Below are 14087 nucleotides of genomic sequence, written 5' to 3'. Positions count from 1 at the left end.
ATTTAATGTGTTGGCAAAATAATTCAATTGATGAGATCTTGAGGTGTGCACAATATTGTAGTGATCAATTGGAAATGAAAGAGAAGCAGTTGAAGGAAAAGCTCATGCTGGCTCAGATGGAAGCAGCACAGAGGGCAGACAGAATTAGCCGTCTGTAGGCAATGTTGGTGCTATGCAAGGTCTAGGTCAACAGGGAGTTCCTGTGATGAATGGTGGAAATGGTTAACCACTTGGTAGATGTCGGTGTGTCCCAATTGACCAGAGTACCGGGATTGATGTGGCAACGTTGAAGAAATCTAATCCATGGAATGATTGTTAAAAACATGGCATTGGAAGCAGGAGTGTCGTCTTAACCCCAACAGGGGAGTGGGGGAAAACTCAGGGTTTGTGCAGACATCTTTTAGAAACTCCATACAGACACCAGTGTGCCGAGGCCAGGATGCAAGTTCCTAATATGTGACAAGCCCCAGTGATGCAGGTCCCTCAAGCCCCAGTGCCTCAGCAAAACGTGAATGGTCCTAGATTTAATTTTAAGCAGGTGCTGAATCTCTTCTTGAACCAAAATCAAGACCTGTTTCAGCAGTTTTCCCCTGTTTGACTCACTTGGGAGTTACAGTTCTGATCTCTCACAATGACAGTGATGAGGGGGGAGAAAGATTGCGTACTTTGCGCAGTCTTGGAGGTAGACCAAAGTGGTCTATTCATGGAGGGTGAAGTGAATGTGCACCCCATGTAATTATTGATTGACACCGGTGCTACCCGTTCAATTGTTAGAACAGTAGAAGTTCAATACCTACCCCTATCAGGAAAAACAATCAAAGTTGTAGGAGTTGCAGCTAAACAAATGACTAACCATGTAACACAAGAAGTGTTACATGGTTAGGGTCCTTTGAAGAGAGGCAAAAGTGTGTGGTGTGTGATTTTAGCCCTGTGAATTTATTAGAACCCAATTTGATTTGCAAGCTAAATTGCATCATTTACTACACACCAAAAGGTATGAAATTTCAGACCCATGACTAAGATGTTGATTTTAAATTGGTGAATCAAGGGCCAGATATTGGATTGCATCCTTAGGTGACAACTGATGATTTGCCATGGGATCTAGAGACAAAGGGAAGCCTGATGTCTGGGACTTCTCAGGAAACTATAAAATTGTGTTTTATACAGAGAGTGACAAAAGGAAGACGTTCCCACCAATACCCCGATTTTGGAGGAAAAGAGATAAAACTCGGGTAAGAAGAACAAATATTGAGCAGGGAACATAAAGCATCAGATGCACAAGAATCACATGCATGTACACTAAGAGGAGATCACCCCACGGTGGGTCAGGGCATGAGGTGGATGCAAAATCATGTATGAGAGAGCTACTCCTTGTAGAAAATGCTTTCCAAAGAAATTGCTTTCTTTCAGGCTGTTCCTGAGGTGTGTTGCATATATTTCTGGGATTCCACTCCTGATGAAGGCCACAGACCCCATGGGCCCTGTAGGAGGCCGAAACACGTAGATGTACAAACACAGAAGATACCAAGATGATGGATACTAATGATCCAAGAATACTCCAATTCGATATTTTTTTAATCCTGCTGGGAAGGTCCAAAATAAAGACAGGGTTGACACTCCCCTAGGTAGTTTTATTATTTTTGTGTTGTGAGGATCTTAAATCCAGCTGGGGCAACAGAAAAACTGTCAGCCCCAAAACATTTGAACAAGAACCTTGAGTCCCTGGTAATGCCCTTTAACTCTGTCTTGGTTCATTATATCCATGACCTGCTAATAGCATCAGATGCACAGGAAGCTTGTAAATAATACTCCACTACATTGTTGAGCCACTTGGCTGAGATGGACATAAAGAGTCCTCACGTAAGTTGGAGATTGCCTAAGAGAAGTTCTATATCTTGGACATTACATTGAGTAGGGAGCGAGGAAGGTGTCGCAAGAATGAATCTCTGAGATTCTGAAAATGAATCGCCAACCACCCAAAGAGAAGTCAGGATATTTATGGAAATGGTGAACTACTGTCGACAGTGCATAACCAACTTTTCTCTCATGGTCAAGCCTTTACAGAGGCTGACACATAAGGATGTGTTGGATCCAATACCATGTGATTAGTATTGTTTGATTGCCTTCCTAGAGCTGAGAGAAAGTCCCTGTCATGACCCAGTGATGGAATGCCTGATTAAAATAAATCTTTCATTCTTTTTTGCATTGCTGCAGTGAGAGAGCTGCTACGCTTTGTTAGGCTGCACTCTTGCTCATGTAGCTGCAGGACTTCCTGGATGCTTTAAAGGTGTAGCTCTATTTATGTCTCTCCTTCCCTCCTCCCTCAATGTATTGAGACCAAACTATTTTGTCTGATGCCCGATGGAGCTAGTTTAGCTATAGGGGAGATGGGCCGTGGATTCCCTCCTTGGTCGTCACCTACCCAGTCGGTCTTTAGACAGACTTCCTTTCGTCTCTACAGTTGTCTCTTCCCTTATCCTCACTTTCCCTCCTCCCCTACCCCCCACTTCTCTCTCTCTCTTTTTCTCCTCCCCTAATGTATTGCTGATTGTTTGATATAAGGTTTACTTGTTGATCTTTTTCTGGTGTATTGTTGAACCACATTGTTGCACTTCCTTTCGTCTCTCCTGGCATCTCCTACCGCATCCTCCCTCTATTTACGTCTCTCCTTCCCTCCTCTCTCAATGTATTGAGACTAAACTATTTTGTCTGATGCCCGATGGAGCTACTTGGTTTAGCTATAGGGGAGATGGGCTGTGGATTCCCTCCTTGGTCGTCACCTACCCAGTCGGTCTTTAGGCAGACTTCTTTTCGTCTCTCCTTATTGTCTCTTACCTAGCTCCTATTACCTCTTCCCTGAATATCCCCCCATGCCTGCTACTCTGCCTACCCCCTGTCCTTTGTGCCCTTTGACTAAGCACTCCTCCTCCCTTTGTTGGGGAAAGATCCAATATTTATAGTCTGGAGTCTCAGTGAACCCGCTGAGTGAGTCCACTGCACCAAGGGAGCCACTCACACTTGAGGTATGGTATGGCACCCCTTGCCAAAGCACTCCCTCTGCCCTTTTTGGGGAAGGATCCAGTGTGTAGGCCTTGGAGTCTCAGAGACCCCTCTGAGAGAGTCCACTGCATAAAAGGAGCCTCTCGCGACAAAGATAGGGAAGTGATACCACTTCCCCTGGGATCACAGCTTACTGGACTTTGGACGTTGCCTTGACTCGTCTACAGGTTTGTGTCCCCATCACCCTTCCCCTCCTCTTCCCATGGTGTGTCTCTCACCCTCCCCTCCTCTTTCCCACCTTCATTATCTATCTACTTCCCCCGGTCCAACCCCCCCTTCCCTGAATCTCTCACCTTGCCTGCTGTTCCCCTTTCGTATTTGTGCCTATTGTTTATCCCTACCCTACAAGTAACTATGTTGCCATGCTCTAAGAACTGTGTAAAACTTTTAAAATAAATAAATAAAATAAATAAATAAAGGTGTCAGCATTGAAAGATATGAAAGAGTATTGTCATGGGACACCCTCTTACTGTAATCGTGCCCCACTCCGTGGAAGTTTTGCTGATGTGTACACACATTCAGCACGTAACTAACAGCCGATTGACTACACATGAACAGAATATACTTGCAGCTGAGAATATCACCCTGAAGCAGTGTGCTTCATAGAACCCTGCTACTTCGTTACCCCTACCTAAGAATTGTAATGAAGTAAAGCACTGTCTTGATGTCACAGCACTACCTACCACGTCAAGACCAGATATACAAGTTGTCATTGGAAAAATCGGATTACCTATTGCGTGTGGATGGATCTTGCATAAGAGATGATGGGGGAATGCTAAGAGCTGCATATGCAGTCTATGTAGTCACGGGTTAGTAGAACCTCCTGGCTTCAAGGAGTGCATTCTGCACAAGTGACTGAACTGATTGCTCTTACTGAAGCTTGCTGTGTTTCTGAACAGCTCAGAGTGACTAATTTTACAGACAGTCTGTATGGCTTTGTTGTGGTCCATAACTTTGAACAATTATGGGCACCGAATGAATTTAAAACATCATCCGGATGCTCCTTCTGTAATAGGGAACATGTCATGAGATATTTGGAGCAAAACCAAAGGGGGTGATGGACGGAGTGTTGAACATTGCAAGCACTCACCCCCAACTGATCAGGGTTTAATCCATCCTTATTCTTTAGCTCACTCCGCCACCCAACTTGGTTTTTACCATTTGGACAAGCACAACGGTCTGATTATAGTGAGGTAATTGAAAATAGTAACCGTAATAGGTTTACATTAGCTGGTATATTAATAACTGTTGTTGGAGGACTAATATATTTACCAACACCTCCAAAATCTACTGAACCTAACCTTCAAAGTAGTAGTAGTTTGCACACATTTGATTTTACAGCAATTCTTGTAGATGCATCAAGCGGAGACTTCTCAAACACCTATTTTAAGTTGTTTTTTGAATATATTGACACTATGATTGCTAAGAATTGCTATGCATGTACACAGTTACCTGCTTCAGCTACAGCAGATTACCCACCACCATATTCCTCTTACATATGGTATTACCTCGGCCTTTTATTGAGCCTTTTATATGGTCATGGTTATTTCCAGGATTATGTTTTGAATTATGACTTAGTTTTTTATGAAAGTTCCTACATACAAACATTTAAATTGGCACTCAAATACTCGAGGTGGATACAGCTGATTGCATTTCAAACCTGTTGCAATGTTAGATGCTGCTTATGCTCATAGGCATAATTTGACTTGTTCCTTAACCAAGGTTGAAAAGAAATTTCTAGATTTGGTGGAGGACAGTGCAGGCGGACAGGGACACTGCTCGAGTGCTGAGCGGACCAGTACTCTTGATGAATGTGTGACTATAGGGACAGTCAATCCATGAAACTCTCTATGATGTCGGTAAATTTCCTTAGCCATCTTTGACCATTCGAGGAAAAGGTCCTTCAAGTAGGGTCAGTTTATGAATCTGCATGTCTTTTCATTTTTGAATATATTAATGCAGAATAGCTAATTTGTTGCTAACCGATAAATAGCAGGGTAAACAAAGGTCCTGAAGAAAGCCATATGACCACTAAAGGCAGTTGAATTGGCTGAAACATGTCGACCAAATAGAAACCTAGGATCATTAAAAACCAAAGAGTGTCGCCATTTTTCTTTTTAACTTAGCCCCTTAACCCTATAACATTAAAATGAATTAAGGGTTGGGAGGTTATTTTAAACACACCCTAAATCCCTGCCTACACTCACAGTTACCATAGTACTCCGCTTACAAACGCGTTGAGTCCACTTACAAATTTCATATGTGTGAGTGAGTGTCCAATGATGAAGCATGCCACATGTGGTACCTGTGGGTGAGGCCCCTAATAATGTATAAGTATATATACATTTATATATGTATTCAAAACAAACTCTCTTAGATATCTAAAAACAGATAGGTCACACCAATCTAGTCTGAGATGAATGTAAGGTGAGCACCGATATACCTGGGTGCAGTTACTTACTGATCTCGGACATTTCACATACATGCATTTTCTGATAAACTCTGGGTATATCCTCTCTTAGCGTGATGGTGATTTATCATGTAGAACATCTGAATGCTCCAGCGTGGGGATCACAAGTTAGAACTAAACGGAACACAGTGGTGCTGAAATAGTTGGAGATATATTTGGTGAAGTTATTCCTTCTGTTGAAGTGGTTATGAATGATCTCAAGATTAGAAAGTTGTCCATTATAGTAAATGTTAACTCCCTGTATAGTAAATTCATTGTTGGCCATGGATACTGAAATTATAGCTATAGGACCATTGGTGATGCAGAACAGCCTTGTGTTAGATATCCTTCTCTTGAAGAAGGGCAGAGTCTGTAAGAAGCTGAAAGTTCAGCAATGTTGTACTTATATTTCTGATAAGAGTGATGAGGTGAAGAAATAATTAAGAACAATACAGACTTAAAGGGAGACTTAGGGGAATTGGAAGCTACAAGTGCTTAAAAGGCAAATGGAAATGGGCTCGGTGTGGTAGGCAAGTAGTTTGGAAACTTGGGAAGTGGGATATTTTGGCTCTATTTCGAGACCCATTGTAATCATTGCTCTTTGTGCCATTTGTTTGTTTGTAATATAAGCGATTATTCCTTGATTTACTTTTGATACAAGCTGTTCATGTCTCTAAACCTTCCGATTGTTGTTGACAAGGAATAATCGCTTCATTCTGCCTCCTGTATAAATAAGCAGTGCGGAGGTTTGAGGAAGATCAACGCTGCCTGAGTCGGCTGACCAGCAGTAATTTTGAGAAACAGACTAGGACTCCAAGTGGAGCAAGGTCCATAAGAGGCTGTCCAACATGTATACAGTCCTGATGAAGACCCGCTCTTGATGCGCTAAATCACTGCATCGCCCCCAGGGTCGAAACGTCGACGCAATCCTTCCTTATATGAACCAACTACTCAAAATCTCATAGGAATCAAGATCAAATTGTTGTGCCTAGCAGATTATTGTATATGTAGTTGTCTTCGTTAATGTGTATATGAATTTACAATTGTACTTGTATTTTTAATTGTGTATCAAGTTTTGCACAAAGCTTATGTGTTAAATATGTTTTAAGTACATTTTTAGGGACAGCATCTGTAGTTTTTTGTATTTCAAATTCAAAATATGAAAGTGTTTGAGTAAAAATATTCGCTTTCCTTTCATTTTGTGGTCAGTGTACTTAATTGGTTTGATAAAAATACTGCTGTCTTTGTATCCTAATTAGGGACAAAGTCCTATTAAAAACTGGCAACATTATTTTACCAGCTCTAATGAAAATTCTAAACAGGTCCCTGTCACTTAGCAGTGTCATTTTCACATGGAAGCACACAATAGTTAAGCCTCTGTTTAAAAAGCGACACGCAGACCCTTTGGTGGTCGATAATAATAGACCACTCTCTCTGCTTCCAATTGCTTGTAAAATATTAGAAAAGCATGCTAATACACATCTTTTGAACTTTCTAAAAAATCATTCTTTCCTCCAACCAACTCAAACTAGATTTAGGCCTGGAAACAGCACAGAGATTACATTGCTAGTGGCTAATGAGGAACGCCATATGATCTTAGATCAGGGTGGTTCAGCGTCCATGATCATGCTGGATGTTAGTGCCGTTTTCAACACTGTTTACATGGAATTCTGGTTAAAAGAATGAAAAATGCCGGCTTTACAGTTATTGCTTTTGAATAGTTCAAGCTTTTTTTAAACAATAGAAGCTTTCCAGTTCGCAATGAACCTTTCCTCTCAGCTGCCTATCCCATCGAATGTGGAGTCCCACAGGGATCCTTTTTAAGCTCAACCCTTTTTAAAGTCTATTGGGCAAATGCATCATTGTTTTTTGCGTACGCAAAGGGGCAAATTCGCAGAATCTGCCCCTTTGCGACTGCAATTTTTGCATTTGGGAAGCATCATCCAAATGAAAAAATCGCTATTTAAGTAATCGCAAAAAATGTGATTACTTAAATTGCGATTGCATTAAGGGAAACACAAATTGCGATTCCCTAAATACAATGCAATAAAAAAATTGCGATTTTGCTTTTAAGAAATGCAAATTACCGTTAAAGTTGATGGTAATTTGCGGTAACTTTGAAGAATGCACAAAAGCGCATTTTTAAAGTTCTATGTTGCACACAAACAAGGCCTTGGGGCACGTGTGTGTGCAACATATTTTTTGATTGCAGGGTGTTCTTTTGGCACCCTTGCACCCTTGAAATTGAAAGTGCAATTTGAGAGTACCTATTTGGTACTCACATTTTGCACATGCAATTCCCATTGATTCATATGGGCCTCTAGGCTCATAGGAATGAATGGGAAGCCATTCCCTATTTGCGATTCGCATTTTGAGAGTCGCAAATAAGGAATGTGTAGGAATCGCAAATTTATTTGTGATTCCTACATCCATAAGGAATGGCGATTCCTAAATTGCGATTTCTTAAAAATCGCTATTTAGGAATCGCAATTCCTAAGTTTGATACATGTGGCCCTATATTCTCCCGCTGGGAAGAATTGTACAGACACAGATCTAATCTCAAATGCTGACAACACTCAGCTGATACTCGCACTTACCCTGGATCCCGGCAGTCATCCAGAAACCTAAATGCCTGCCTTAAGGGAGCAATTGAAGGATGTCAGACAGTAACCACCAAACTTAATGGTAGGAAGACAGAAGTGCTGGTCGTTGGAAACCACCCTTCCTGCTGAAATGCACTGTTCTGGCCCAAACTCCTACGGAGAACAGCCAATACCCTCTACGACAGTAAAAAGCCTTGACATTTGCCTGGACAGTAAACTCACTATGGAAATTCAATCTAAATACTGTCAGCTGCATGTTTCCGACTACTACGCACACTAAGAACAATCATGCAGTGGCTCCCCCTTCGGCCAAGAGGGTAGTCATACTGCAATGCCCTGTTCTTGGTAAGCCCTCAATAAGTCCTAAGAAGCCCCAGGTCATTCAAACACAGGTCATTCAAAACGCCATAGCACGCTCAATCCTCAAGATCCCCAAACATCACTCAGCAACCTCAGCTTTGGCACAGCTTCAACTGGCTACCAATTAAAACAAAGATCCATTTTAAGGCCCTATGCATGGCCCATTGAGCTATGCAAGGAAAATGTCTTGATTTGAAGAGTGCTCCCCTATGTGCCTAGGAGATCACTACACTCCGACAACTGTTCTCCGCTGACCATCCCCAAAGACAAGAGAGCCAGATGCTTCAGTCGAGTTGTGGAATACCCTCCCTTTCAAACTCAGACAAACTCAGTCAGAAAGCTCATTTACGAAACTCCTAAAGACCCTCCTATTCTAGCTTCAGCATTACTCACCTAGGTCATTCAGGTGTTCTTGTCTCAAGGCCTCAAGGCATTTCAGGCAGCCGTACGCTATAGAAAACACCATGAATAGAATAAAATATGTTTGTTTCTTGTTAGAGTGATTTTAAAATTAATAAAGTGTGTTTAATTGACATGATCAGGTTTTAAGTAATTGAGTCCTCCTAATTTGTTGAGTGGTAACCTAAATTGTAAAATTAACTCTGAAATGTATTGCACACCAGGGCCCCTATTACAGATAGTGCACACTTTCTCTGTTTGTTCCATGGTGCACCTTAAAATAGGTGCACTGGGCGCAAACAGAGAAAGTGTGCCCTATTACATTGAATGTGCTGCAACCAGGGTAACAGCGACCTCGTGCTGCCCCGGGGCAGTGCATTCAAGTGAAAAATGTAGCAGCTTTGAAGCTTTCGCTCTGTGTTTCACTGTGCAGCTAGCAACCCGCATGCAGTGTGAGACTGCAGCTGCCTGCAAGAGAAAGTCTGGGGATTCATAGGACCCGTTTTCCCCCTCCAGAGGGCTGCCACTGACAGCTTTTTTGCCTCTGTACCTGTGTCTATAATATGCCGCAGAGGCAAAGAGATTCCCTCAACTGCATGGTGACAGAGCTGACTTTATATGTGAGCCGGCACTATCTGTAATACACAGAGGGCTGCTTAAGCATCTGCGGTCCCTTCTGTAATACCAATGTGCCATGGGGGCATGCAAAGCGGATGGAAATACCCGTTGCACCCCAGGGCACTTTGTATAATACAGCCCCTAATGGTGTAGCAATTCAAACACAGGACGAGGATTCTGTTTTGAAACTGAAATCACAGGTGTCAAGAGTGAATTCGTTTTTGGTTCTCACAAAAGAGGCCTTACATTTATGAAGTTAAATCAAGCACTTTTCTCTATTACTCCTAATGAGGACAGACAGTGTCTCTTTGTATTATGATTTGTAAATGGAGTACTGGTCAGTAGTAGGATCCAAAAGGGCTTCATGGATAATCCTTCAATATTCTCCCAAGTTTTAAAGAGCGTTTTAGAGAATTTACGGCAATTCATTTAATAATAATAATTGTTATTATTATTATCTATATTATTGTTATTATTGCTTTTGTTATTATTAGCAACAATGATAATAATGATAAGGTTAATATCATCATTATTATTTTATTGAATCCCCACTATTGTATGACAATTATATATTGAAAATATAGTGAATAAAACAAAACACAGTAGATTAAATTGATGCAGATACTTTTATTGAAATAAATGCATGTCCTTAGGAGGCAAAAGTTATGTCCTCGTCATTTTTGTGGTAACATGGAAAAACTTGTTTTGAATTTAATATCTTTAATAAATCAGATCACACTATGAAATTAATCCGTCTGATGCTACAGCCTCCAAGTGACCAGTGCTCCAACTTTTAGGATTACATTTGGCGGACGTGAATGTACTCAATATGGGAACCCCAAGCTTCAATGTATTTGACTCTTTCCAAAGGTTTCATTGGGCTTTCGTACTTCAAGTAATATTTGCCATCCACGTACACTTCATAAGAATTTGGAAGGCACAAAATGTCAATCTAAAAACAGAAAAAAGGAGAACAGTATATTACTCGAGTGGTACAACTGTTATGAAATTTGAGTTATTTTGGCTATTACTGGTAAGTAGTCTAGGAAATAATTTCTTATTTACCATTTATCAACACAGTTCGCAATAATGAGAAATTAGTAAGCAGATGCCAAATGTTGAGAAAACATTACACAAAGCCAGTCAAACCCAGTAAATTGGACAAAGAGTTTAGTACAGTTCAGAGATTTCAGGACCCGATGAATATTTAGGCGAGTGTCCGTTTCTCTGCCATGGTAACAGAGTAAATTACTCGATTGCCCTGATAGAGATGCTGCCCATCTAATTTAGAACTGACCACCAAGCTGGTGTTTATTTCTGAAGCATTGCCAGGAACCGCAGTCACAGCGAGTCCTTTCGATGCTCATTCCAGTATGGTGTTGGGCTCCCTCAGCAACAGACCATTGCACCAAACTATTTTGTTATGCCCCACTCACCATGGGAATCCTGGGGCATTTTATGTGTTTATTGCCCCTTACAAACAGGATTTTACCCTGTTTTTTAACTGGGCAGACAGACATACAGCCATTTCTCCACTGTCCGCTTACGCCAGTGGTCCATCAAAGAACTTTGCTTGGGCAGTAACAGAGTAGTCACATCTTGGCCAAACTAAAGGAATGCAGGCCGCATTTACATTTGGTGGGCAGACTACTATGTTGGCGTCACCATTGCAACAGAGTTCAGTCTCTGTCAATATCTAAATTAGGGCCAGTATTCTAATTGAGGTACCCAAGAAAATAAACTACCTAAGTAAATGAACTGGAAACAACACTAAATACTGCACTCCAGAGGAAGCTGAAATCTCAACACATTATAATATGAAACAAGCATGGGCATAAGCCAACGTTGCTACCCTAGATTCATCAGAGATAGAGACTCACTTGCATTCCACCCATCCTTGAACGTCCCTAAATTAAAAAGGAAGAGCCATCTCAGAAGAACCACAGGCTGAACCCATTTCGGAACAAATCCAACCTGTTTGCATTCTCTTGCAAAATGCTGGCAGAAGAATGTTCTGGGTGGATGTAATACCATACCAACAACCACAACAATTTCCCATGTATGGATGGCAACCCCCTTTCCAACAGTATCCCTTTCAGCCAAATCAGTTCCGCCCTCCTTTTCAGAACAGAGGCAGGCGCGGGAGAGGCCGCAACAAACGGGGAAACACTGTCCACTGGGAAGAGGACGAGATGGTGAGCAGCAACACCAGGAACAAAACCGCATCCAACAGAGCAGGCCCCAGCAACATGAGGACCTAGTCACAAACCTGTCGTCACACATCCTAACAGACACAGAGAAGAAAGTCCTCAATAAAGGACTGGGATTTGTCCCCACAGCGAACTTGGACAAGTTCAAACTACACTGCGAACTAGCAGCTTTCTTCAGAAAATTGAAACTAAAAGCTTTTTTGGAAAAAACCAACATAGATAACGATGAGGAAGTGCCTAACGAAACTGGACTAAGAACGAAATCCACCTTTGTACCTCCACCTCACACTATCCCAGTGGAGATAAATACATTTGAACAGGCGGTATTCAACGATATAGAATCCACCATTACCCCTACGCGATATCAGAACATCAGCAGAGCCGAGAGAAAAGCCCTATCGGATCTCAAAGGGGATGAAACCATCATCATCAAACCAGCAGACAAGGGCGGAGGCCTAGTCATCATGGACCGCACAGACTACCAACAAGAATGCAAACGATTACTTGAAGATCGAAACAACTATCTTCCCCTCACTAATGACCCCACAGACGATCTACAAAGAGAAATTGTGGATCTGGTTGAAGAAGCAGAACATCGAGGTGACATTTCTAAACAAGAAGCGGATTACCTAACAAAGACAGAGGCTAAAATACCATATTTCTACGTGGTCCCAAAAATGCACAAGAACAGAGTACCACCACCGGGCAGACCTATAGTATCTGGTATAGGCTCACTCCTTGAACCACTGTCTAGGTTCTGTGACTATTTCTTAAAACCTATTGTACAAGGAACCACCACCTATTTGAAAGACACTAAAAGCCTTCTAACGCTTCTGGAAACTATCAAAATGGATGACGACATGATCTTGGTTAGCTTTGATATAGAAAGCCTTTATACCAATATCCCCCAGGATGCCACCATCAATGTCCTAAAAGAAACCTTAGAACAAACCACATGGGAACATAGAACACCCAAGGAATTCATTATTGAATGTGCTACCTTGGCCCTCAAAAGGAATTTCTTTGAGTTTGAAGGGTCCCTGTATTTACAAATAGGGGGCACATCTATGGGCAGCGTTTTTGCGCCTAGCATAGCAGGACTGTATGTCTTTGACTTCGAGAAAAAGTACATCCTCTCACCCACCAACCCATACTTGGAGAACATCGTATTCTGGCGCAGATATATTGATGACGTGCTAGCAATCTGGAAGGGTCCTCAAGCAATCCTAACAACATTCATCACCTGGCTCAACACCTGTGATCAACATCTTCATTTTACCCACAATGTGGACAAGAATGAAATGGTCTTCCTAGACATTGAGATCCAAAGAGAACAAGGAATTTTGACTACCAAAACACACTTCAAGCCTACGGCTAAAAACAACCTCTTGAGATTTGAGAGCTTTCATCCACGACCACTGAGGGAAAACCTTCCCTCGGGCCAATACTTAAGACTACGTAGGAATTGTAGTAAACTCATGGACTACAAAGAACAGGCTGAAGACCTTACGGGGAAATTAACACAACGGGGATACCCAATAAAGATCACAAAGAACTGCCAAAAACGAGCCAGAAACCAGCCACGCCAAGCACTCTTAGAAGAAACTACTAAGAACAGTGACAACATACCCCTAACCTGTGTGACCACATACAATGTGATCTCCAACGAAGTGAGTAAGAGCATTAGGAAGCACTGGCCAATAATCAATTCTGGAACTTTCAACTGGGAAAAACCTCTTTTCTCATATAAAAAAGCGCCTAGTCTGAAAAATATCTTGGTCAATACCAGACCTAAAAATAAAACGAATTCCAACGACCCAACCTTAACTCAGATATGGGGTCTCCCACCAATAACTGGACACTCTCGATGTGGGGACTGCAGTGTTTGTCACCTGACAGAAAACACGAAGACAATAGTTTTGGAACCTGGGAAAACATGGGAGCAGAGATCACAGACCAATTGCAACAGCAATAATGTCATCTACCGTATCACCTGCACCTGTGGTAAACCCTACGTGGGCATGACGACACGCAAAATAAAACAACGTATTTGCGAACACAGGAGCACTATAAGATGCAAAAAGAACATGACCAAACTCACGGATCACTTCCTAACTGCCCATCACACCACCAATGACATGAGGTGGACAGTCATTGAACAGTTGCAAGCAGGCCCTAATATCCAGGCACGTCTATTTGAAAAAGAACAGAGATGGATATACAGACTTTCCTCTCATAAACGGGGTCTTAATGACAATATCCCGTGGAACTCTGTATTCAAATAACCCCAATCACTGCTAGTACCCACCACCCCCAGTCAGTCCCACCGCACATACAAACGAGATGCATCTAACTCCGAATGCATCCCTGGTATCCCTTCATAATGTG

General features: G+C 41.9%; 1 protein-coding gene across 1 annotated transcript in view; it reads right to left on the bottom strand.

The window, feature by feature from the left end:
* Positions 1-10096: 10096 nt before the first annotated feature.
* Positions 10097-14087, bottom strand: part of LOC147689809 (galectin-3-like) — a 201020-nt gene continuing 197029 nt past the window's right edge. The window contains exon 6 of the mRNA XM_086936598.1: positions 10097-10441. Coding sequence (XP_086792724.1) covers positions 10289-10441 — 153 coding nt within the window. The 3' untranslated portion in view covers positions 10097-10288. The remainder of the gene's footprint in view (positions 10442-14087) is intronic.

Source organism: Lissotriton vulgaris, chromosome 9, assembly GCF_964263255.1.
Source record: "Lissotriton vulgaris chromosome 9, aLisVul1.2, whole genome shotgun sequence".
Classification (NCBI taxonomy): Eukaryota; Metazoa; Chordata; class Amphibia; order Caudata; family Salamandridae; genus Lissotriton; species Lissotriton vulgaris.
This window is presented reverse-complemented; position numbering and strand designations above follow the sequence as displayed.